The sequence below is a fragment of the Choloepus didactylus genome, chromosome 21 (assembly GCF_015220235.1).
Source record: "Choloepus didactylus isolate mChoDid1 chromosome 21, mChoDid1.pri, whole genome shotgun sequence".
NCBI classification, from domain to species: Eukaryota; Metazoa; Chordata; class Mammalia; order Pilosa; family Megalonychidae; genus Choloepus; species Choloepus didactylus.
This window is the reverse complement of record NC_051327.1, coordinates 17628217-17654104: the sequence shown is the minus strand read 5'-3', so window position 1 is coordinate 17654104 and position 25888 is coordinate 17628217. Positions and strand designations below refer to the sequence as shown.

Below are 25888 nucleotides of genomic sequence, written 5' to 3'. Positions count from 1 at the left end.
GTAACAGAGCCTATTTCCTCACTAAAACAAGGAATGAAAATAGCCCTTGAATCTTATGACATGGAGAGCATTAGTGACCTTAGCAAGAGGGTACCCAACAGAGTGGTAAGGACTGAAGGCTGATCAGAGTGGGCTGAGCAGTGCGTGAGAAGTGAGGAAATGGAGATGCGTGTGCAGACAGCTCTGTGATGTGTTGCTGAAACTGGGAGGACAAAAGCCGGACAGTAGCTGGAGGGGGGCGTCGATTCATGTGGCAACTGTGGAGATGCACTGCTCGGACTCCCTTCCAGGAAGTGCCTGTGGATCAGCTGTGAGGACTGCAGTTAGCTGACCTTGGGGAGCTACTGTGGCATTTCAGCCAAGGCCACTGTCTTCCTGGGCATCCCCAGCCTGTAACTGAGCACGGTGGGGAGCCTAGGGCCTGGCCATTTCCCCCGTGAGAACTCAACAACACTGGTCACAAGTTGAGAAGGTTGTTTTGTTTGCTTTTAATGAGATTATAATGCTTGGAAGCCGGATGCGAAGAATTCGTTTGGGAAACAGCAGCTAAATATGAAAGAGAGAAGATGTACAGCTGGAAGAGGGAGCAGGCAGAAGGGGATGGAGTCTGGCCTGCAGGAGAGGCGATTCTCCCAGGCCGGAGAGGTGTAGGAAAGAAAGAGGGCTGCAGGTGCACATGGGTGTGTAGGTTTGAGAGCTGGGTGATGGCAGAGCATCTGTGAGAGGGTTTTCTTTTTCTGGGCACCAGAGTCAGGGAACCAGGTCCTGGGATCACGCGGCTGTTTTGCCCTGGGCCTCAGTCTTCCATGTGCATGATAACAAACCCTGAACTAGACCAATGGTACCCAAACTTGTCTGATCCCCAGGAGCTTTTCAGAAAGAGGTCCCTACCCCTGATCTTCTGGATCAAAATCTCCGGGGCAGGGGTGGTGGGGCATGAATCTGTCCATCTTTTTCATAAGTCCCCCAGGGGGTGGGGTTGATCCGGATGCACAGCCAGGTTTGGGTACCACCCTGGGAGGGCTCCAAGGGCCCTTCCAGCGCTGAGTCTGTGCTTCCAGCAGGAAGTTGCATCGCAACCCAGCACAGTCCTTCATTGAAGCCACAAACTACAGCATGAGCCACATGTCACTTCCTGTCATCTATAACTATAGAGGCCCAAAAGGCTCCAGAACTCAACAGGAACCAAACAGCAAGGCAGAAGCAGCAGCACTTCAGAAAGCTCCTTCTCATGTGGGAAGCCCACCCCTCGCACAATGACTCCCGTGACCACATCCCCAGACCCCTAACTGGGACATGGGCCCAGACATGGTGGGGGACCCCCAAGGCAACAGGACCAGGAGTTGGATCAGGTCCTGGCATGTGAAGGATGCTTGGCTGCCCTGCAAAGGGGAGGAGACCCAGCTGGGCCTCTCTGAAACCCAAGCCCCGGGGGTGGCAGGAGGAGGGGCCGCCTGTGAGTCCACACCCCCGCCCCCCCAACTTCTCCTTTGCCAGGCTGCCCCTTCTCTGGGGCTGCTCCAGGCCATTCAGCTCTCCCTTTGCCTGCCTCTGCCCCTGGGGTCGGGTGGGGTCAGGCTGGGGCCACCAGCCAGCTCCATGGACGGGGACTTCGCTTTGGCTCACCTTCTAGCTTTGAGAAGCAAAGAAGAAAGGTCTGCGTTGATTTGCATTTTGGGGGTTCTTCCCCCTCCTAAACTTCTGGGGAAAGAGAAAGTGATTCAACCTTGGATTGACGGTGGAAGAAAGGACAGAAAGAGCCCAGGGCATTCCCCCAGGTAGGAAGCCTTCACTTTTGCTGGGGAGGTGGTAGGGGAGGGTAGGGGGAGGCTTTGACAACAGTTTCCCACAGGTCAGATGGGACATTGTTCTTGATGACCCATGAAGCCCCTTTTCACCGCTTCCTTCTGTGATTCTGCAGCCCTAACTTATTCAACAGTTTGTCATTCAACAAACATTCCTTGAGTATTTACCCTGAGCTAGGCGTTGCTCAGCAGCTGCTATATACTGCCCTGGAAGTTTCTACAGCCGAGATGGGGGGGCGGGGGGTGGCGCAAAAATAACAGTAGCTACCACACTTAGGGTGGGTCAGGCATAGGCTAAACCCTTTATAAGCGTTAGCTCATTTAACCTGGCAACAGCTGTAAGAGGTAACTGTGTTACTAGCCCCGTTTTGCAGTTGAGGATGCGAGGCTTAGCGAGGTGAGGTCCCGCAGCTAGCAGGTGGTAGAGCTGATGCTTCTAACCTTGGGGTCACTGCCTCTCCCACCCTGTAAGGAGATCATTCAGCGCCATAGGTGAACGAATCAAAAGCAGACAGGGAGCCTGGGAGCTTTGGAGAGCCACAGCCCAGGCAGGGGAGAGCAGTGTGAAGTGGCATCCTGACTGAGGTCCCCCCGGCGGGAGGCAGGAGCAGGTGGAGGGGACAAGCTGGGAGCTGGAAGGCGAGACAGGCTGAGTGAGGCTCTTGCATCAGCCAGGATTTCAGGTCACTCAGGGTCAGGGTCACGGTCAGGGTCACGGTCAGGGTCAGGGCTCACCCTCACTCCTCAGTCACTCCTGGACCCTGGAGGCAGGGGGTGGAGTAGGAGACCTTGAGGCTTTCCGGCCCCTTCCCTGGAAGCTGTCCCCACACTCACAAGGTGAGGACTGACCTGAACTGGGGGGACCAGGGTCCCAGCAGCCTGAGAGATGGGTGGCCTGGGAGGCGGGGGAAGGCCCAGATACCTGTGGGGTCCCCACACCCCCCACCCCATGAAGCTTGGGCCGTGGCTCCCCGCTTTCCCCGCAGCTCTCAGCTCCCATCTCCCAGCTGTCCCCAGGCCAGGCAGGTGGAGGACAAAAGCTGATTATTCCACTGGGGGCTGTATGGGGCCCCATGAATAGGGTGTTGAGAACCCGGTGTCCGCATACAGATAGTTTTTCATCCTCTCCCTAGCCAGACTGTTTGTATGCCATGTTTGTATGCCAGGGCGGAGGCAGAGCTGGGGAGAGATGGGGGGTGGGGGGAGAGGTTCCTGCTGGGAGGTGCATCACCGGGTACCCCCGCTCTTGAGATATCCCAAACAAAACCATCCTCTCCACCACCTCCTGCTACAGCCCCATCAAGGTGGCTATCTTCCCTGTCCCTGTCCCCCACAATGCACTGCAGCCCAATCCTGCCAATGCAGTTGCCCAGAAATCTTTTGCATCTGTCCTTCCTCTCTGCTTCTCATTATCTGGGGTCTGGACAAGGGCATCATTCTGGAAACCAGGCTCTCATCTCTTCCCCCGCCAATCCATCCCCACACACCCAATGTTATACGGTGGCTAAAAAGCTGCCGGCAAACAGGCCTTGGAATGGCTTCCGGGATGCTGAACAGTCACAGTGTAAACATGCATTGGGCTCTACACTACTGACTGAGGCACTGTGCTGTATGTACACCTCCATACAAAGTTAAAATCTTCGAGGACTTCCCTCCCCAGAAGGGGCAGAGCATCTCAACGGCATTTACACACCCAGCCCTTCACCGTTTTTTGCCTATGTGTGAGCCATGGGAACTAAGATTTACTCAACATTTTTGCTTAAAATTGACACATTTCTTTTGACTTAAATTAATTATTTTAACATTTTTATTGTGCTAACACATATATAACATAAAATTCACCATTTTAACCATTTTTAAATGTACAATTCAGTGGCTACCATCAACACTATCTATTACCAACATTTCTTCAACACCCCAAACAGAAACTCTGCCCCCAAAAAACAATAACTCCCCATTCCTGCTCCCCCAGCCCGTTAATCTCTAATCCACTTTTGTCTTTACGAATTAACCTATTCTTGATGTTTCATATAAATGAAATCATACAATATTTGTCCTTTTATCTAGCTTCATTCGCTTAGCATACTGTTTTTGATGTTCATTCATATTATAGCTTTTATCAGTATGTCTTTCCTTTTTATGGCCAAATAATATTCCATTGTATGGCTAGACCACAATTTGTTTATCCATTCAGCTGTCGATGGACACTTGGGTTGTTTCCACCTTTTGGCTACTGCGAATAATGCACGCAAGTATCTGAGTCCCTGTTTTCAGTTCTTTGGGGCATAAAGCTAGGAGCGGAATTGCTGGGTCCTATGGTAATTCTATTTTTAACTTCTAGGGAACCACCAAACTGTTTTCCACAGTGGGAATTAAACTAAGTTCAAACAGAAACTTTATATTGTTCCAATGAATGGAAAGCCAGTATCCTTTACCATAAATTGAAGGGGAAAAAATATCAGTGAAAATAAGAGAATAAACATCCATCTACATCCCCCTAATAAATTATTTGAGCTGCCATGGGTGGTACAAACATCACACTCTGGGCTGCGCTGAACTCTGAGCCCTCAGCGGTCACGGTTGGGGCACTGTCATCCCTCCCAACCTCCTCTCCCACCACTAGATCTCACATCCCCTTTGCTCCAGGCACCCTCACTCCATACCTGCTCCTCTCTTTCTCATCTCCAAGCTGTGGCCCATCCTCTTGCCTCCACTCAGAGTGTCAAAAGCAAGTGAAATGTCACTTCTCCTGAAGCTCCTACCGGGTCTCTCCAGCTGGAAGTAACATCTGGGCATCTTTGATTCCAGATGTTCCAGCTGTGACTGCTCCCCGGCCCCTTGATGGGACCATCTAAAAGGCCGTCCACCAGCTGGACGTACAAGGACGCAGAGATGGGAACTGGTCCGCGGCTGGTTGAGAAGGGCAGGGGGTGGGGGCCAGGAGACAAGGGTACTGCCCCCTCACCTCCACCCCCAGCCCTGTCCTTCCTCCTCTTCCTGCCACTGGGTGAGTGCTCCCCACCACCCCCTGCCTCTTCCCCTTCCTGGCTCTCAGTTCTCCCAGCTGTAGAATTATGGTGCAAAGCATGGGGATGTGTTGGTTTCTGATGTTCTTTCCAGCTTGGACATTTGCCCAGGGTTGATGAAAGCTGAGGGTCTGGGTTTGGGGAGTGGAGGACTCAATGCTGGAGGTGAGGGCTACTTGTACACAGAGAGCAGGCAGTTAGGGGACACTGGAGAGAGGGAAGGAGGGAAAGGGGATGGGCTTGCCGATGGCTGTTTGAGAGATAGCTGGTAGAGTAGGTGGAATCAAATGACCTTTCCTAATCTAAGAAAGAAGAAGTGGAGTCTCCATTTCTTCATCTGTAAAATGGGTACCCTAGTATACACCCCTGAGGTTGTTGTAAGGATTCTTTGAGGTAATGCATGCAAAAATGCCTGAGAACTGCAATACCCTGTGCACAAGTTGGGGGTGGTGGTGATTAACGGGTTTAAAATTTTGCACGCTAGGCCAGTTGCCCTCCATTTCCTCCCCACCTCTCCTCTCATGTCACTTGCTCAGAACTGAGTGGTGGATAAGAAAGCTGCTGTCTGGGTTGGCATCCCAGCTCTGCCCTTTATTTGCTGTGTGGCCTTGAGAAAGTTACACAACCTCAACATACCTGTTTCCCCATCAGCAAAATGCTATCTCCTCACCAACTGTCCTAATGAGTGAGTGAGCCAATCCACATAAAACAACAGGTGCAGGGCCTCATATGTGATAGCTGATGTGTTTACTCATATAGATAAATTATGGGGGTGGGGGTTCATAATGAATCCCAAAGCTGATTTATACTTTTAAGGCAGAGCTACTGAGCATCTGAGGAACAGGCTCTGAGCAGGGGTGGTGGGGGGATACAGAAATGAGATGGATACACCCACATTACCAGGCAAAGACCCCAAAAGGGGCCTGTACATGGTGCCCAGGGATTCAGAGGAAGCAGAGAGCAGAGGGTTCAAGGAAGACTTCCCAGAGCAGGTGGCTCCGAGCTTGGCCTTGTAGGATGGGCAGGACTGTAAGGGGCAGGGTCAGCCAGAGTGGTGGTTCAGGCAGAACAGCCTGGAGATGGATGAGGGTAGATTGATGGGAGATTAAGTAAGGTAAATCTGGTTAGAAGACACCAGAAGGCTTGGTGGAGAAGACTACCTCCTGGGCTGGGACTTCATACTGCAGATACCAGAGTATCAATATGGGATTTAGCATCAGAGTGGGAAAAGCAACTCAGTGTTTCAAGCAGGTAACTCTGGGGTGGTCGTGAACCCATGGGAGAGGGGGCAGCTGGGGAGGCCCATCGGGACAGTCAAGGAAAGAGATGATGGCACTTCTGAAATGCAGGGGGAGTGGAATGGGAGAGGAGGGGGCTGATGGTGAGGACAATGGGGGTTACGGGGGCCCTGTTTTCCTGAGACTGGGCGACAACTCCTTGGAGGGGCAGAGGACCCAATGCACTTCCTCACTCTTCTTTCAGCCAGTGCCCTGCAGCCCACTCCACTGCCCTTTCCAGGTAGGTGCCCCTGGCCGTCCTTCCTCCCCCACCCCAGCCCCCGGGAACTCAGAGTCTCAGTCAAAAGACCCCACGGGGTGTCTCACAGCCCTCCATCACTCTCGATGCCCCCACCTCAAAGGGATTGCTACAGTCTCCCCATTTTACAGGGGGAGAAATAAGGCCCAGAAAGGATGGAGCCCAAGGCTTCTTGGCAAGGCAGGCATCCCACAGGTTGGGCCCAGTGATCCCCCTGGTGCCAGCTCCACCCTCTCCACAGAGTTGAGGCTGGTGGGGGGCCCGAGCCGCTGCCGGGGGCGACTGGAGGTCCTGCATGCTGGCTCCTGGGGCAGCGTCTGCGACGATGACTGGGACGTGGTGGATGCCAACGTGGTGTGTCGCCAGCTGGGCTGTGGCCTGGCGCTGCCTGTGCCCCGGCCCCTTGCCTTTGGCCAGGGCTGGGGCCCCATCCTGCTGGACAATGTGGAGTGCCGTGGGCAGGAAGCTACACTGAGCGAGTGTGAAAGCCGGGGCTGGGGCATCCACAACTGCTTTCACTACGAGGACGTGGCCGTCCTGTGCAATGGTGAGCAGAGGCCCGTGACTGGGGAGGGCAGGCAGACGTATGTGGGAAGGTGACAGGGCTACAGGCTGGATGGGCAAGGGGACTTCCCTGTGATAAGACTGTTCTAGGCAAGAGACCTGGCTAGAGGGGACAAGCCCCAGCCTGGGTGTCAGGTGACCTGGACCCCAGAGGTGCTTTGGGTTCATTGTATGACCTTGGAGACCCCCCTTTTGGGCAGTATCACTGCTTCCATGGATGGCCTCGATTGTCCCAACAGAGCTCCCTTCTGGATTGGGACCACACTGGCCATAAACTCCACTTGGCATGGAGCTGCAGTGGAAACTCTGGGAGACTTTGACCTTGAGGGCAGTGGTATCACTTTCAAGAGAATCACCTGGAGGGCTTGTTAAACCACAGTTGGGGTCCCTAGTTTCTGATTCCGTAGGTCTGAGCTGGGGCCTGAGAATTTGCATTTCTAACAAGCTCCCAGGTGATGCTGATGCTGATGCTGCTTTAAGAACTGCTTTAGAGTTCAGGGCTCCGTGGCCCCTTCTCCTCTCAAGCCCCAGGGTTCCTGGCTTTGACCCTTGTGTGGCAAGAGCCCCTCACATGCCCTGTGGGTGTGAGGATGGAGAACACAAAGACCCATATATCTTCCTCCCTTCCACCCTGCTTCCTTCCCAGAGTTTCAGCCCACGGAGCCCCCAACAAGGAAGGTGTTAATCAGTAGAATGCCCCCCACAACCCCCCAGAATGGGAAAGGTAAGGAAGGGTAATATGGGCGGCCACTTGGCTTGGGAGAGGAATCCAAGGAGGGGTTTCCCACAGCCTACCCTAGGCAGTGGAAAGGAGTACAGGTGGGCGAGCTGGTCATTCCCCCACCCCACCCTTCCACCCTTGGACAGCTCACAGTCTGGATGGAGAAAGAGGATCCACTCCTGTGGGATGATTAAAAATAAAGTCAGCCCAAGGTTAGAGAAAGGGAGAGGTGGGGGTGGGGGCTGAAGCTTAGCTTAATGGGAGTGTCAGATATGCATAAAAACTACAAGGGTGATGTAGAACCAGGAAAAAAAAAGTGCCCTAAAGGAGAGACAGATAAAAAGGTAAGGAAGGCCAGAGGAAAAAGAGGGTCTGAGCCATTGGGAGATCAGGGATGACTTCCTGGAGGAAGAGCTGGACCTTGAAAAGGCAAGAAAGCTTTCATTGAGCCATAAATGAGGAAGGCGCCCATCCTCAACTGCTAGAAGAGCGTGGACAAGGGCAAGAAGGACTGGTTTTAGGCAGGGTATGACACATTTAAAGCTGGGCTTTAGGACAGTTGACCTGTCCTGTGATCCCACAACCCACCCCGAATCTGGACTGTGAGGAGGCAGAGCGCTGGGAGTAAGTGGGTGAGCAGCTGCTCCTGGGTTTTAGGTCCTGGGGCACCGTCCCCTGTGGGTTTGTGAGGGCCTGGTGCATTGTGGGTGAATGAGTGGGTCAGGTGCACTTTTGGGGGGGAAGGGAGGGGAGGCAGAGCCCAGAGGGAGATGCACCCCATACTTCCCACCAGGTGAGGGCAGCGTGCGACTGGTAGGGGGCGCGGGCCCGTGTCAGGGCCGGGTGGAGATTCTGCACGGTGGCCTGTGGGGCACCGTATGCGACGACGACTGGGGGCTCCCGGACGCCGCCGTGGTCTGCCGCCAGCTCGGCTGCGGGGAGGCCCTGGCTGCCACCACCAACGCCTTTTTCGGCTATGGCACCGGACACATCCTGCTGGACAACGTGCACTGCGAAGGCGGCGAGCCCCGCCTGGCAGCGTGCCTGAGTCTGGGCTGGGGCGTGCACAACTGCGGCCACCATGAGGACGCCGGCGCGCTCTGCGCAGGTGCGGGCTCGGGAGGCGGGGCCGGGGAGCCCGAGCCGGGGCGGGGCCGGTGGGCAGGACGTGGGCGGGGCCGGTGGGCAGGACGTGGGCGGGGCCCGCCAGGGCTCTGACCGGAAGCTGGCCGAGGCGGAGTACTTCCTGGGTCGGGGGGTGACTTTCAGCCGCCCGTGTGCTCCCCAGAGTTCCCCCGAAGGCCCCAATAATACTTTTAATATCTCAGTACTGCTGTAGAAGTGCCTCATAATAGCCTGTGGTATACTCCACAGCTGGGAACAGTACTTACTCTAGTATACTCCAGCATTATCTACCGGTGCCCCAAGAATGTCCCCAAACTTTCTAGCAATTTCCCAGTACTCTTCATGGAATACCTCGGAGTAAAGTAACAATACTGTAGTATTTCCCCCAGGAATATGCCAGAATTCTTTAAGTGAAGCCCAGGTATGCCCCCAGAATGAGCTAGTGCCACCCTCTGTAATCCTGATGCTCCACTGTTTTCTCCTCACCTGGCCCCTCTCCCATTGGGGGGGGAGGGGGGTTCTCAGCAAATAGGAATAATAGGGCAATAATGCCACTTGACAAGTGGACTCCACTCTACCAGATGTAGAGTGCTTCTCCACAGCTCCTTCTGCCTCACAGCAAACTAGTGGCCGTCATTCCCAGTTGACAGGTGGGGAAGCTGGGGCCCCGAGAGGCAGAGCCAGGGCTAACCTTACCGTGTGACACCCTTCCACGTATCTCTTACCCTTTCTAGCCCTATTTTATCTGTAAGGTGGGGATAACGAGTCTTGTTCTGCGAACTCCTCAAGACTGGACGGCCCTTCCTGGTGGCAAGGCCTTCTGTATCTCCATGTCTTAGATCTCAGCAAGGAATGAAAGCCTGTCTGTGAAAGCCCTCTATACACTGGGAAGGGTACACCATGCAGCACAAGTAAATTACGAGTGTCAAAAGTGGGGCAGGCCTCCTTGGACCCCAACTGGGGCTGAGCCTCCAGCCCTGGCAGCAAAATCTATTGTCTTCTCCAGGGTGATTCTCCCACACTCCCCTGACAGCCCACAGCTGACCAGGAACTAGAACCTCAGTTTCTGACCCTGCTCCCTTCTCTTCTGCTCTAGTCCTGGCCTCCTCCACCCTCACAGCACTGCCCCCCCTCTGCCACAAGAGAAGACTGGGCCTGGCACACAGAGCCAGCAGGTGAGGAGGCCCCAGCCCTTGGTGGCTGGGATTGTAGGGGCACAGTGGTTAGGGCTGGGCATTGGAAAGGCTGTTCTGGAGAACCAACATCCAGAGATACAGGAAGGGGGACCTGATGTACCAGGCCAGGGCTCTGGGCCAGATGGTAAAGTGGTGGGTTAGAGAACGAGGAACAGATGGAGAAGGATAAAATCCGCAGAGCTCTGAAAAGTTCAAGGGGGGTGTGGTGGAAGGTAGTCAGAGATTTCTTCGAAGCTCTGAAATAAAATGTGGGTTGGTGCTGAGATTGAGACCTTGTGACCAAGGGTTTAGGGGATTGGATTCATTCCAATTAAGTTTACAACATGGTAGTGACTCGGATGGAGGCTTAGTGTGGAGTGCGGGTGTGGTACAGATGGGGGGAGCTCAGTAGACGTCCCCGTGCCCTGCTGCAGGCCAGAAGGCCTCCTTGGCCCCTTCAAGCGCTCTAGATGCCCTGTCTCTGCAGCTACCGGAGTTGGTGCCCAGCCTTCCAGAGAGATGGCACTGTTCACCACAGCCGCCTGGGCCGCAGGGAAGAAAAGTAAGTGGAGGAACACCGACATGCAGAGCGCTCCTGCTCTAGTCCCGGCCGCTGGGGGTGGGAGAGGGTGGGGCCTTGGAGCCGGCCGCCCCAGCCCAGCCCCTCTGGCCCCCCGCAGGCGGGCGGCTGCGACTGGTGGGCGGCCCTGGCCCGTGCCTCGGCCGCGTGGAGGTGCTGCACGCCGGGGGCTGGGGCACCGTGTGCGACGATGACTGGGACTTCGCAGACGCGCGCGTGGCCTGTCGCGAGGCGGGCTGCGGACCCGCGCTGGGCGCCACCGGCCTCGGCCACTTCGGCTACGGCCGCGGCCCCGTGCTGCTGGACAACGTGGGCTGCGCCGGCACGGAGGCCCGCCTGAGCGACTGCTTCCACCTGGGCTGGGGCCAGCACAACTGCGGCCACCACGAGGACGCGGGCGCGCTCTGCGCAGGTGAGGCTGGCGGGAACGCGTGGAAGCGCGCACTGCGGCGCGGGGGCGGTGGGGCAGGCTCTGAGGGATGGGCGGGCCGCACACTGGGGGAGGGGGTGCTGTCTGGTGGGTGGGCGGGGCCGTGCGCTACTCTACGGCACTGCGGCTTGAGAGGGGCGGGGGGAGAGCGCGCACTTCGCAAAGAGAGGCGGAGCCCGACCTCTGGAGCGCTCTGCGGCTGCGTGGCGGGGGCGGGGCCCGGGAGGGTGCAACCCTCTGCAGTGAGGAAGCGGCGCGGGGCGGGGCGGGGCCTGGAGAGGGCGGGCGCTCCGCAGTGAGGGAAGGGGAGGAGAAGGGGGCGGGTCTGGGGGCGGGGCCCGGGCGGGTCCGGGGGCGGGGCCCGGGCGGGCCCGGTTAGAAGAAGGAATAAAGGCTAAAACGATCTGTAAGGGGCGGAGCCGGAGCGCTTTGGGCTTTGCAGAGTCAAAGACCCTCCGAACTCTAGTAGGCGGAGAAAGTTGATCAGACTGCAGAGGGCACACTTCTGGCCTTTGGGAGGAGCCTATTGAAAAGGGGTGTTTGCAAGTCTGACACATTTTAAAATGCTTTTGCATACTGACTGATGTTGGAACTGAGATCTTCACCCACATTCTGGGCCCCAGGCCTGGTAGGCCCTCCTGCCCTTCCCCATAGCCTTGGCCACAAAAGGATGGACTACAAAGGTTCTGCTTTGGGTCAGGATCAGAGAAGCACAACCCCATTTTCTGAATCTTGCAAAGTCCTTTCTGTCCCCAGAACAGAGCCCTTAAGAGGATAGGAAGTGGCCTGGACCCAAGGAACATGTTCCCCAATGTGTCTACCCTATCCCTTTCTCTCTGTCCGTGCTGAGCCAGGTCCAGAGGAACAAGTCCAGCAGGATGGTTCTGAGACCACCCGGGTGCCCACTCCTCGGCCCAGGGACGGTAGGTACCCATAGACCCCAAGAGAAGGGTGGGGCATTAATATAGGAAGGGCCTGGTTGGTGGAGGTCACAGCCTGGGGTCACACAGCTCAACAGATCTGCACGGGTCCTGAACCCTTGTCTTTTTGTGCTAGTCTCAAGACTCAATAATAGGGGGTGGGGTGGGGGTGGTCTTCAGGAGACACAATCACGGTTTGGCCTGGGTCTCACCTACCGAGATTCTGAACAGAGGACTAAGGAGAGAGTGGATGTGAAGCCCCCAACACGTAGGGAGCCCTCAACAAAAGCTTGTACCCTACTTCTTCCCGTCCTGAGTGTGAGTCTGGGGAGATGCCCCTCCTATGTTAATCTAATTTGCTCTCACTGCGCAGCTCCCAGGGCAGAGCCGTGTGTCAGACTGCCACCCTTTGCCTCCTCTATTGACCCCTTTCCTGGTCGAGCTTGGGAGTGGCCTGGCATGGGCCAGCCCCTTCCAGCCCTAGGCCTTGTCCCCCTGCAGGGCACCTACGTCTAGCCAGTGGAGCCCACCGCTGTGAGGGGCGTGTGGAGCTCTTCTTGGGGCAGCAGTGGGGCACTATCTGCGATGATGCGTGGGATCTGCGGGCGGCCGGTGTCCTGTGCCGCCAGCTGGGCTGTGGCCAGGCCCTGGCAGCCCCTGGCGAGGCCCACTTTGGCCCAGGCCGAGGCCCCATCCACCTGGACAATGTCAAGTGCCGTGGTGATGAGAGCATCCTGCTGCTCTGTTCTCACATCCGCTGGGATGCCCACAACTGTGACCACAGTGAGGATGCCAGTGTCCTGTGCCAGCCATCATGACCCAGCTCGTTCTACAGACCACCTCTTCCAGGAGCCCCTCTCCTCCAGGAAGCCCTCCTCCATGACTCCTGCAGTTCCCTCTGGCCCTCCCTCCCCTTGCCTGGGAGAGAGCCTACACAGACAGTGTGGACCCTAGTGGGGAGCCTGGCTCCACCCCATCAACCTGTTGTGTGACCTCAGCCTGTCGTCAGCTCCAAACAGACAATGGAGGGAAAGAAAATGACTTTCAACTCTCCTCTTTGGTGGGCTCCTGCTATAGAAACCTGTTCCTATCTTCCTGGACCCAGGCCCAGGGGCCCTCTGTAAAAGGAATATCTCCTCTTCTGCCCCCACATCTGTCTCCCCCACTCCCTCCGAAGAGGAAAGGCAGGAGAGGTCTACAGCTCTTACCCTGGACTGTTGGGCTGCAGAGGAACCTGGGCCGTTGCCCTGCCCTGCCCTGCCCCGAGAGGGCCTGGGCTTAGATGGTGCTTGGCTGGACAAGGGGACTGGAGGGGCCAAAGCAGGGACAGTGGCCCCTCCCTGCAGCTGAAACCAGTGTCTCTGATTCATGCTGCCCCCACCACAGAGCCTCCACTTTGCAGTAGCAAAGAACCTGGGGGCCTGTAGCCACCATTCATAGGTGCCAAGTCAATAAAGCATTGTCCCCCCTGACTTTGAACTGAAGTCAGTATTTGGGCATAAGTACATTATTTGTGGCAGCAGGAAATATTCTGGTTGGGAGTCTGGAGGAAACCAGTGTAGGGACGGAGAACTTCAAGAATGTCTCATCAGAGAGAATCACTAGAGGAGGAAACAAGAAAGGGAGATGAGGGAGAAGAAAGCAGCATGGGGTTTCCCCAAGCTCTGCCTCCTCGTGGGCCCTCAGCTGGAGCACCAGGGGCAAGAGAAGCAGGGGATCCTGCCAGAACCTTCTCTCTCAGCCCCAGGGTGGATGAATTGCCAGTGTCAAGGCTGCACTCATAGGTTTGGGCTGCCATTACAAATACCACAAATTGTAGTGGCTTAAAAAACACAGATGAGTTGTCTTATAGTTCTCAACGTCAGAAGCCTGAAATGGTTCTCACTGGGCTAAATCCAAGGTGTTGGCAGGGCAATGTTCCTTTCTGGAGGCTCTAGAGGAGAATCTGTTCCCTGGCCTTTTCCAGCTTCTAGAGGCTGCACGCTTTCCTTGGCTCATGGCCTCTTTCCAGCCGGCAATTACATCACTCTATCCTTTGCTTCTGTCATCACGTCTCCTTCTCCAGGCCCCAGCTACTTAGCCTGTGCTGTGCTCACAGAGTCTCCTTGGCCCATGGTCACAGCCACCCCAGCCACACACATTCCAGTGTGCCTTTCCCTTGTTCTGAGCAATATCACAGCTTCCCCACTCTGGCTTCTCTTTTCTTATCTAGACAAAGCACTGTCATCAACATTCTCCATTGTTCCTCCCTGCAGGCCTGTGAGTGAAGTATTACTGCTCCTTTTTACAGACAAGGAAAACTGAGGCCCAGAGAGGGGAAAGTCTTGTCCACCTTTGCACAGTAGAGCCAGACTAGAACCTAAGATTCTTTAGGCCCAGCTTGATAGTCATGAATACCGCTCAGCTACATTTCCAGTTCTCCTTCCTGCAGATGATAGATTTGCACTTCCCTGACATGCTTTGGCCAATGAAACATGAGCAGACGCATCGTCCCAGGCAGAAGCCTCCAAGGACCCATGCACTATTTGCCAAGTTCCCTTTCCTGTCAAGGTGACCAGTGACATTCCAGATGGTGGAGGCCCCATCAACCTGTGTCCCCTAGAGATCACCTGGAGCAAAGCCTCTGCTGACTTAAGATGGGCACAGAGAGTGAGTGAGAAATAAACCTTGGTGTTCTCAGCTACTGAGATTTGGGGTTAAAAGAGCAGCATAAACTAGCCCACCCTGACTGAGGTACCCACAGGCTCTCCAATTTTTCTCTGCCCTGGGGCGTTTACCTGGAACATGCTTTGCAGCCAGGTATTAGGGCTTGGGCTCTGTTCACTGTTTATTCACCAAATGTTGGCTAACCTTCTGTGTGCCAGGGCATGCTGGGATTGGGAACACACAGATAAGACAAGGCTCTTACCCCTAAAAAACTCACAGACTAACCATTGTTGACTTGTGTGCCCTTTCTCTCTTGAAATTCAGCCTGGTCCCACTTAAAATGTCAGCTACGTCTCAACCCAAGTTTCTCTGTTTGGTAAGCAGCACTATCAACCACTAGCTGAAGGCAGAAATGTGGGTGTTATCCTCAAAAACCCCTACCTCAAGCAACTAATAAATCACTAAATCCTGTTTATTCTATCTACCAAACCTTTCTTGAATTTGTCCACGTCTCTCCATCCCCACATTTCTTACCATGGCCCCTTCACTCTCTCCCCATCTTTATCCCATTCCCCATACCACAGGAACAGTGAACTTTCTCATAGTTACAAATCTGATGATGCCACCCCCCTGCTTAACCCCTTCCATGGCTCCCTAGTGCTCTTTCTCAACTCCTCAGCTCAGATTACAAGATCCTGCACAGTCTGGCTCTGCCTGTGTTTTCAGCATCATCTCTCGCCACTTGCTACCAGGATCTAGCCAGGCTGAACTACTTTCAATTCCTCTAATGTCTGGGCTCTCTTCCCACAGGGCCTCTGCACACGCTGTACTCTCTGCCTGGAATACTCGTCACTCTCTCCCCTCCTTCCCCTTGGCCAACTCTTATTTAACCTCAAGTCTCAGCTTTCATTTTCTCCAGAAAAATGACTGACACCCCCCACCCAGTCTGAACTAGGAGTCCCTGTGGCACCTTATATCTCCCCAATGACAGCACTCCCCACTGCATCTCATCAGACTACTGACTTGGCTGTACCCTCCACAAGCCCTGGGGGACTCTGAGGGCTGTGGTGCTGTCTGTTGTGTCCAACTCTGTGTGTAGGATGTAACACACAGCAGGTGCTCAAATATTTGTTGAGTGAATACAGGACATGAGCAGGTAGCTCTTGAGCACCTGGGTCCTGGGCAAGCACTGTGCTGGACTCTTGGGCTACAGAGCAAGAAGAGAGCTGGACCAGGTTCCTGTTAGCACAGCATGAAGATCACCCTCAAGAGAAGACCCGTGATAAGCCTGTGAACAAATAAATAGACAAGATAAATTGAGCTAGTGATTAATACCTTAAACGAAATAAAGCAGGGTGATCTGATCGTGATTGTGTTGTCAGGGGAGCCTTTGAGTAGGTGAAGCTTGAGCTGCGCCTGAGCAGGCGTGAGGGAGCTGGCCAGGGAAAGGTTTGGAGAGGACCATTCCAGGTCCTTCGGTGGGGACTGGCCTGCAGAAGACCAGAGAGAAGGATATGGTGATGGAAGTAAAGAGGAGCAGGTAAGAGACAATACCAGAAAAGCAGCTAAGGGCCCAGCCACTCAGCCAAGCATCTAAGCCACGCAGTTTTATTTTAAGGACAATGGGAATCCATTGGTGAGTGAGTGGCATAAGCATCCCAAGTGTCAGCCTCTTGAATATCTCCCACATCTTCTAACTTGCTGAGTGCTCCTTGCCCTTTAAGATTTAATTATAAGGACCTGTTCACATAGCTCCCATTCAAGTAGGATACCCAGCATCCTTACCAAAATTCCCAGGAGTCCTTAGGAAGCCTAGATTCCCCTAAGCACCCTTGACTTTTGCTAACTTCTAAATCTCCCATCTGCTTTTGCCTCTCCCATGTTTCTCTTTTTTCCTTTTCACAGACTAAGCCCCTCACTTCCAAAGTGCCACAAATTCCAGTTTGGGTGTGTAGTTCACTTGGCTGAGGATTTGGAGTGCATGCCCAAAAAGCAACTGAAAATTGAAAAATTAGATACTCCTGTCTTTGAAACTTTAAAAGGTCTTTTGTTATTCACACACACACACACTCCCAGACAATTTTCTCTGATTTTCTCTACTCTAGCTCTGACGGCCAACTCCAGTGCTAGCAACCTCCCTCTCGCCTGCAATCTCCTTGCTTCTCCCCCATAGTTTACAAGTTTCTGTGACCCTTACATTCTTGCTCATGTCCTTTTTTTAACAACAGCTTTATTGAGATATAATTCACATACCATAAGGTTCACCCTTCAAAGTGTACATACACTTCAGTGCTTTTTAGTACATTCACAGAGTTGTGTGACCTTACTATTGTCTCAAGAACATTTTCATCACCCCTCAAAAATTCCCCAAACCTATTAGGGTAATTCCCCACTCCCCTCTCCCTCCCAGCTCCTGGCAACCACAGATTTATTTTCTGTCTCTATGGATTTGCCTATTGTGGACATTTCATATAGAAGTGGAATCATACAATATGTGGCCTTTTATATCTGGCTTCTTTCACTTAGAATGTTTTCAAGGTTTATCCATGTTGTTTCATGTATCAATATTTCATTCATTTATATTACCAAATAATATCCCATTGTATGGATAATACTACATTTGTTTATGCATTCGCCATTTCATGGTCATTTGGGCTGCTACTCATGTACAGGTTTTTGTGTGGCCTTGTGTTTTCAGTCTCTTGGGTATACAGCTAGGAGTGGAATTGCTGGGTCATATGCTAACCCTGTTTAATTTACTGAGGAACTGCCAGACTGTTTTCCGAAGCGGCTGCACCATATTACATCCCCACCAGCAGTGTATGAGGGTTCCAAAACATTTCTCCACATCCTTATCTTTTTGATTGTAGCCATCCTAGTGGGTGTGATGTGATAGTTCCTTGTGGTTTTGATTTGTATTTCCCTAATGACTAATGATGTTGAGCATCCTTTCATCTTCTTTGGAGAAACTTTCATTGGATTCCTTTGCCCACTTTTAAATTGGGTTCTTGCTCATTTGTATGCAGAACTGTCTGGCTGTCTTGTCTAGGGCCTAGACCTGAGGAATAACTTTCCAAGGCTGCCCTTTTGTTTTGCTAAGCAAAGCTGTCTCTCCTAATTGGAATTCTGCCCCCACCTATGAAACTAAGTCTTCTTGTTTCCCCTCTCCATTTGTGTACCTCCTCTCAACAAACCTGAGAGGCGGAGGATTTTGCCTATGAGGGAGTTGAGAGGTGGAGGAACTCGTCAGGGTCACACAGCTCTTAAGCAAAGGCTTGGGATTCGCACTCGGGATGGTTAGACTGCAAAAGCCCTGCGCTCTTTCTGCTAACTGGTAATAAATAGCTTGCCTCACTCCCACCCGTCAAAGCGTTTATCCTCATTTCCACTGGACACAGAGAAACGAAGGACCAGAGAAGACTCGGGAGTTTTCCTGAGTCACACAGAAAAACCAGGACAAGTAACCAGGTCTCGGGACAGCCACCTCAGCCCACAAGACCTGCTCCCCTTCCCCCCAGCTCGGTAACAGGGGCGGCTGAAGGGAGGCCGGGTCCTGCCCGCCCGCTCCCGCGGCACCTCCTTCCAGCTGAGTCACGACCGCGCGGCGCGGGCAATGCCGGGGAGAGAAGGCGCGGGCGGGATGCCGCCCGCGTGGGAATTGTAGCCCCACCCCCCGGCTCCGCGGCTGTGTTCTGATTGGACAGGCTAGGATACGCACGCCCAATCACGGCAAGCTGGAGGGAGCGGGCGGGGCCGAGGGAAAGGAAGGCGCCCTTCCCCTCCGCAGGAACTGCTCCTCCCCGCCGCGCCCCTCGGGGTCCTTGGGAGCCCCGGCCTGGCCGCTGTGGGGGGCCGAGGGCGGGGCTGGCCGGCCCCTGGGCGCGGAGTTCTGGCGCGGCCTGCGCGGGGACCGGAAGGAAGGGTCGGGAAAGCTCCCAGGAACCTGAGACGAGGGCGACTCATTTTAGTCCGTGCAGCCAATTGCAGTTTACAAAGAGCCTTTGACCCCACAGCCGCCCGAGGGCCGGGCCGGGCGGGGATCTTTACTTTTGTTTTCAGAGGGGAAGATTAGTCCAGAGAGGCCTGCTAAAATTGTAAAGCCGGTTTTCGGCAAAACAGGTTTTTGATAAAACGGATTAGAGAGGGGCGGGCCCAGGCGCTCGCAGACATGCGCACTAGATTGAGAGTGTAACGCTGATGTCTAAGGCACCCAGCACTGGCATTGGGGGTGCGGGGTCGCTCTGCGGTTGTGTCCGCGGTTTGAGATGACCGCCGGTGAGGAGGATGGTCTCCGGATCCCAGTAATTCGGAGAGGCAGCCACTCCTGGTGTTCGTTTGGGCGTTGCCTCTCTCACCCCACCCCCTGGCCCCTACGCCTGATGTTTCTAGATGGGGTTGTTTATCTTACTCTCAACGATTTTGCAGTGCCAGGCAGGGGTGAAAAGGCTCATCCAGGAAAACCAGGTCCCTATGGTTACAGATTTACAGTCTAGTGGAGAGAGCGCCAAGTGGTTTTTATCAAATCCTGCTTAGGGCTGCTATGGGGAAGAACTGGGTGCTAAATCAGGGGCAGGTGGCAAGGGCCCCTACTTTAGTCTGTGGGGAGGATCCAAGGAAAGCTTTTGGAAGAAACTAAGTTTTAAGGAGCCTGGCTTTAGGGATGGCACCACATGGCTGGAACAGAAGTTCAAGAAAGATTGGGGATTGAGATAGCAGGAGAGCCTTGTAGTTTTCTTTAAAGATTATGGAGGTTATCCTGAGGATACCAGGAAGCTAACTAGAGGAGTTTTAAGCAGAGGTGAGACGTAAGATTTGTTTTTAAAAGATCTGTCTGGTTTGGTAATGCTTCAGAAAGTTAAGTATAGAATTACGTATACCCTGGCAATCCCACTTCTAGGCATATACCCAAAAGAGTTCAAAGCAGGGACTTGAGCACATATTTGCCCATCAATGTTCATAGCAGCATTATTCACAATTACCGAAAGATGGAAGCAACCCAAGTGCCCATCAAAAGATGAATGGATAAACAAAATGTAGTATATACATATAATGGAATATTACTTGACCATAAAAGGGAATAAAGTTCTGATACATGCTTCGACACAGATGAACCTTGAAGACATCATGTTGAGTGAAATAAACCAGGCACAACAGAACAAATGTTGTGTGAACTCACTTATATGAAATAAGCAGAATATGCAAATACATAAATTCAGAAACTAGAAGACAGGTTCCTGGGGACTGGATGGGTGTGGGGGTTAGGGAGGTAACTGGTACTGAATTTCTGTTTGGAGTGACAGAAGAGTTTTGACAGTAGGTGATGGTGACGGAGGCTCAACTTTGTGAATGTCATTAACACCACTGAACTGTATATTTGAAAGAAGAAAAATGGAAAATTTTCATTTTTATATAAGTTACCAGAAAAAGCAAACAAACAAAATCATAGAACTATACAACACAAAGAGTGAACCCTATTGTAAATCATGGGCTAACATTAATAGTATAATTATAATAATGTTGTTTCATCAATTGTAACAAACATACCACACTACTGCAAAATGTTAATAAGAGGGAAAACTGTGTGTGTGTGTGTTGTGAGGGGGCTATGTGGGAACTCCGTACTTTCTGATTTTTAGGTAAACCTATAACTGCTCTAATAAAAAAATATATATGTGTGTGTGTGTGTGTGTGTGTGTGTGTGTGTATACACCTCTGGGTGTCCGATGGAGAAGAGATAGAAGCAGGGAAACCAGTCTGGAGACTGAGGCAATAATGCAGGGGAGAGATGATGATGGTTTCGACTGTGGTGGTAGGGATAGAGCTGGCTGGCAGAGGATGAATTGTTGACTTGCCCAAAAGTCAGGAGCCTTACAGTGGAGCTCCCTTCCTGGGGCCCCATTTATTTGTTCATTTATTCACTAATTTATTCAACAAATATTTGAGCACCACTCTGAGCCAGAAATTGTATTCAGTCTCCAGGGAGAGGGGCTATGCCTGACCCAGTTGGTGGTGGAAGGGAAAGGGTGAAATCTGTGCAGGGTTTGGTGTAGACCTCACTGTGGCCTCACAACTGCACAGTAGCTGAACATTGACATGGGGGGGAGGTTCCTGGGAGTTCCTACTCTCCCCAGGACCTTGCCTCATCTCCCTGCTGCCAGCCAGGCAGAGATTATTATTCCTAGTTGACAGACGGACAAACTGCTGTATAGAGAAGGGACTGACCTGCCCAAGGTTACCCACCCTGAGCTAGAAACAGACCTGGAACCCAGGTATCCCGGCTCCCACTGGCTCCTCTTCCCACTGCAGTTTGGCTGCCCACATTGGGGTTCTTTCAGGCTCAGCGAGCCCCTTTCACCACTATTGGGCAGGAAGAGAAGCTGCAGACAGAGGGACACGTGCCCCCTGCCTGTCTGAGTCCAGCTCTGGCCTCAAGATTGCTATATTATTAGTAACGGTCCACATCTCCACAGAGCTTCACAACCTCCAGCTTGCCAGGGGATTTCACATGCAGTATTTCTACCCCACCACCCTGGGAAGCGAAAATCTTTCCTCACTTTACAAATAAGGAAACTCTGAGGCTCAAAGACACCAACTGTTACTGTTACGTGTCCATTGAACTCCCTTGAGGTCCAAAGACACACAATTAACATGTATTTATTGAACTCTGCTCACTTGCTACTGTGCTGGCTCCAGAGGATGCAAAGTGAATGGATTATTGGCTCTGCCTCTGTGGTGGCTTGGAGCTAGGTACTGCAGAAAAATATGTTCTTAAACTGAATCCATTCCTGTGGGTGTGAACCCTTGTAAATAGGACCTTTTGATGAAGTTACTTAGGTGGCCCAGCTGAATAAGGGTGGGTCTTAATTCTATTACTGAAAGGCATTGGAGGGAAGGTCAGAGAGAGAGAGAGAGAGAGAAAGCCAGAGGAAGCAGCCAGAAGCTGAAACTCAGTGGAACCAGAAGAGAAAGAAGCCCAGAGAGGCTGCCATGTGTATTGCATTGCAACAGAAAAACCAAGGACCAAGGATTGCCAGCAGCCAGCCGCAGACTGTCACAATCTTTGGGAAGAAATCCTCACCTTGATGATGCCTTGATTTGGAGTTTCTCCTAGCATCAAAATTGTGAGCCAATAAATTGCCTTTGCTTAAGCCAAAAAAATAAGCATGTTATTTGTTTTGGCAACAAAGAAACTAAAACAGCCTCCAAGGGGGAGACCATCTATAGGATATAATGTATAGCCCTTGAATGAGACCCTAGCGTGGGGGGCTTTGGAGAAGAAGTGCTGTGGACTCAGAGGCAGAAGAGCTTACTCCAAGTAGATGTTCCGGAAAGCCTTCTGGAGGAGGGAATATTTAAGCTGGAGTTGAAGACCATGTATTTGGATAGTTGGGGATGGGGAGATGGAACCACCCTCTGTCCTCTCCCAACACCCCAGGCTCACCTCTCATCACATATCATTATTTCTCTCACCTACCAGACTTTATACATCTAGTAAGCATTCGACATTTGAATGAATGAATGAACAAATAGGCAAATGAATGATGGGGAGTATGTCAGTTGGATGTATTATGTCTCCCAAAGTGACATGTTCTTTGATGTAATCTTGAGGGGCAGTTGTTATTAGTGTTGATTAGATTGTAAGTCTTTGATTGAGTGTTTTCATGGAGCTGCGACCCACCCAACTGTAGGTGATAACTCTGATTAGATAATTTCCATGGAGGTGTGGCCCCGTCCATTCAGTGTGGGCCTTGATTAGTTCACTGGAGCCTTATAAAAGGCCAAACAGAAGGAGAGAGCTTGCTACAGCCAAGAGGGACACTTTGAAGAATGCACAGGTTGAGAGAGGAGCTTCAGCTTACAGAAACATTTTCGAGACAGACTTTGAAAGCAGACTTTTGCTCTGGAGAAGCTAAGAGAGGACAAATGCCCCAAGAGCAACCAAGAATGATATTTTTGAGGAGCTGAAGCCTAGGGAGAAATGTCCTGGGAGAAAGCCATTTTGAAACCAGAACTCCAGAGCAGATGGCAGCCACGTGCCTTCCCTGCTAATAGAGGTTTTCCGGGTGCCATTAGCCATCCTCCAGTCAAGGTTCCCGACTGTTGATATGTAACCTTGGACACTTTATGGCCCTAAGACTGTAACTGTGTAACGAAATAAACCCCCTTTTATAAAAGCCAATCCATTTCTGGTGTTTTGCATTCGGGCAGCATTAGCAAACTAGAACAGGGAGGCAGGATGTGAATGGCCTTCGTGATCAGGAGTTTTCCGGCCTGGTCTGGACAGCATTCTCACCACCCGGGGCAGGCCCTTGGCTGGTTAGGACACTGTGATGAAGCACATCCTTTCCTCCTTGTGGTGGTGTCTGGCATCCAGCATAAGGGCTCAGACCTAGGGTTTGGGTAGAGGGGAGATAGGAGCTCTTAATTGGTGGACTCTTTATCAACTGCGCAGCCCTGGAAGCTGGGATCACAACCTGTTCTCCTAATTCCCCACCCTCAGCCCAAACTGCGTGGCCAGATTTTTGAAACTATCCCCAAAGGGGCTGGTTTTAGGAGGCATTCGTTAGCTCCAAGTTCTTGTCGGAGCCGAGGGGCCGCACCTCACCCCCCAGTCTTACCCAGTCCATTTCCAGGTGGGGCAGGTGAAAACATGTCAGAATCACTGAGGATTGGGGTTGTTGTTCCCATTGTACAGATGAGAATGAAGACTGTTAGGAGCCCAATGGCTGCCCAAGTCTCATAGCTACTGAGAGGCAGAACCGGGGTCTGTGCCTCCAAAGCAGCCCCCTTCTACCACCTCACACCCTTGAGGAAGCCCTCAGTGGGCGCTGCTCAGCTTGGCTGTGGGGACACAGGGTCACTCAGCTGGGATTCTTGCAGCAGGTTGTGCGAATGGAAGAGACAGCCTGGTGGCCAGGCCGGGTGGCCTCTGCCTTCCCAGAGCAGACATCCATTTTGCCCTGATGGGTTCAGCTCAGCAGCTTCTGGGAGGAGTTGTGGGCATCTGGCCAGTCTGATCAGCATCCTCTCTCTCTGTCTCTGTCTCAGGCCATCTGTCTTCCTGTCTGTCCCTCTGTCAGATCCTTGTCTCTCTCTCTCTCTCTGGGTCTGTGCCTCCACCTCTGTCTCTCTATCATTATCTATCTCTCTATCATTGTCCTTTTCTCATCTCTGTGTTTTTGTCTGCCTTGGGGCCTCCTCCCTGGCCTTGCCCCTGCCCCAGGAGTAATCCAGGACATTCAGCTTGCCCCCACTCGGCTGGGTGACTCCCTTTAGCCACCTCCATGACTCAATGGATGAAAAAATTACTAAGGGAATACCATAGTCATGCTCCAGTTCGAGTCCTTGGCTTCCTGTTCACTCGTTATGAAGCTCAAGAGGCCCAAATTGTCCCCATTATACCAAGGTAGAGTGCTGGCCCAGAGAGTGGAGTCACAGAGGAAGATGCTACTAGAGTAGCAGTGCCTTGATGCCAGGCAGAACTGAAAGCTGTAAAGGTCCAAGCCACCAGCTGGCCCTGCTTGCTATGCTGCTCCTTCCAAAAGCCTTGGGCAAAGCCCCTTCCTCTAGGGCCCAGGCCTTGCATGTCTGGGAACTATCCCTCTACCTGAACAGCCTGGTCCTGGAGTGGCATTCCTGAAGGCTTTGCCCCTGATTGCAGTTTTCCTCTTTTCCCAGGCCCTGCCTCATCCTGGGAGAATTCAGCCTTCTCCACCAGGGCCTCTCGGAATAACTGCCGCAAACCTGGGCCTCAGCCCCAGTCCATGTCAGCCACCCACCCCCAGGGCCCTCCGCAGACATCCCACTCTCCTGGCCCTCTGGCACCCCCCACCCCAACCTGTTCTTCAGAGTCCCCGAGGTCTCTAGCCCCCCACCCCCGAGCCCCTCCCGGCCTCTCTTCCTTCCCACTTGGCCTGGTCCCTTGACTACCTCCTGCTCTAAGTGCTCTGACCTTGACCTTTTCAGCTCCCAGCCTGGGCTGCCCAGAGCTGCTGGGGAGACCTGAGGTGCCAGACAGATGGGGGCCCCTCAGTACTTGGCACTCAGGCCTGGCATATTCGGCCCTTCCCCAGCTCACTCCCCCACCTTCTCCTCCAAACCTCCAGGCCTGTTCTCCAGCCTCCACCCCTCCTCCTCCCCATGACTCAGCAGATGACTTCAGCTTCACATCTCAGAGAAAGAGATTCCCAGGAACCTCCCTGTTCTGCACTCAAATGTGCCTCCATCCACTTTCCAGCTCAGCTGACCCCCTCTCAGTCCTAACCTACCCCCCCACCAGCAATTCATCCACCCCCCCCCACCCCACCCTCCAGCGCCTCTTGCCCCAGCTCCTTCCCCTTGGCATTTAAACAACCCTGGGCCTCTTCCAGGCTCTAGAAACCCTCCTCCTGCCCTGAGCCACCAGCAAGGACTGGTTTCTCTTTCCTGCTTCTGACCATTAAATGACTGGTGAAAACAGTTGTCTCCAATCTTAATTCCTCACTTCCTTGCCCTCTGCCATACTAGACCCACTATAATTGGGCTCCACTTGCCAAGGTCAATACAGATGCCTGATTTCATGAAAAGGCCTTCTTGTCTGTCCTGGCATGACTGTGCTGGGCCATTTGGCACCGTGCAGCTGCATGGGTCACATCCTCCTTTGACTCCTGGGACACGTGGACTCCTGGTACTCCTCCTTCCTGCTCTCCCAAGTGCTCAGTCTGCATGTCCTGGTGGACCCCTCCCCACTGGCCTGTCCCCATGCCTCACCCCCTTCTCATTTACACACTTCCGAGAACCCAAATTTCTATTTCCAGCCCCACTCAACCTGGGCATCCCACCTGGTTGCCTGTCACACTCAGTACTTCCCAGACTGGACTCATCTTCTTTCCCCTAACCTTGCCCTGTCCTGGAGATGGGACAATCCCCATCCACCCACTTTCTTAGGAGTCAGGCTGGACGTCTCCCTCCTCCCACAGCCCCCTCCACCACCCTCAGCCACCCCCCACCTCTCACCAGGGTGATCGCAGGATCACAGGAGCCTCCCAAATGGCCACACTCTGTCTCCTCCCCATCCAATCCATCTTCCCCAGCTGCCAGTGACCTTTCTAAAATGCAGATCTGACCCCAGCTGCCCCCCACCACCGCTACCCCCGGCATCTGGTCAGTGCTGAGGTTCCTTAGTGTTTTATTTCTCTTCTGTTTCTCCCCTAGAACCCAGGAAATCCCCATGATGTCATGGAGAGCTTCTGATCTGGAATACAGATAATTTCAGTGAAGTCAAGAAAGTGTAAAGGTTAGTGTTAATGGATCATTAGTTCTTCAGTTTGCTAAGGAGGGACAGAGATCTAGAGAAGGGAAGAAAATTCGTTTCAGGTTAT

At 53.0% G+C, this 25888-nt stretch overlaps 1 protein-coding gene across 1 annotated transcript; it reads left to right on the top strand.

Moving 5' to 3' along the window:
- The first annotated feature begins 4646 nt into the window (after window positions 1-4646).
- Window positions 4647-13344, top strand: SSC4D (scavenger receptor cysteine rich family member with 4 domains). Its single transcript, XM_037814646.1, is given in 11 exon segments — window positions 4647-4812; window positions 6314-6349; window positions 6609-6914; window positions 7578-7655; window positions 8446-8760; window positions 9874-9902; window positions 9904-9952; window positions 10440-10514; window positions 10633-10944; window positions 11817-11885; window positions 12384-13344. Coding segments are annotated over 11 exon segments (1752 nt in total). The 3' UTR covers window positions 12701-13344.
- The last annotated feature ends 12544 nt before the right edge of the window (window positions 13345-25888 follow it).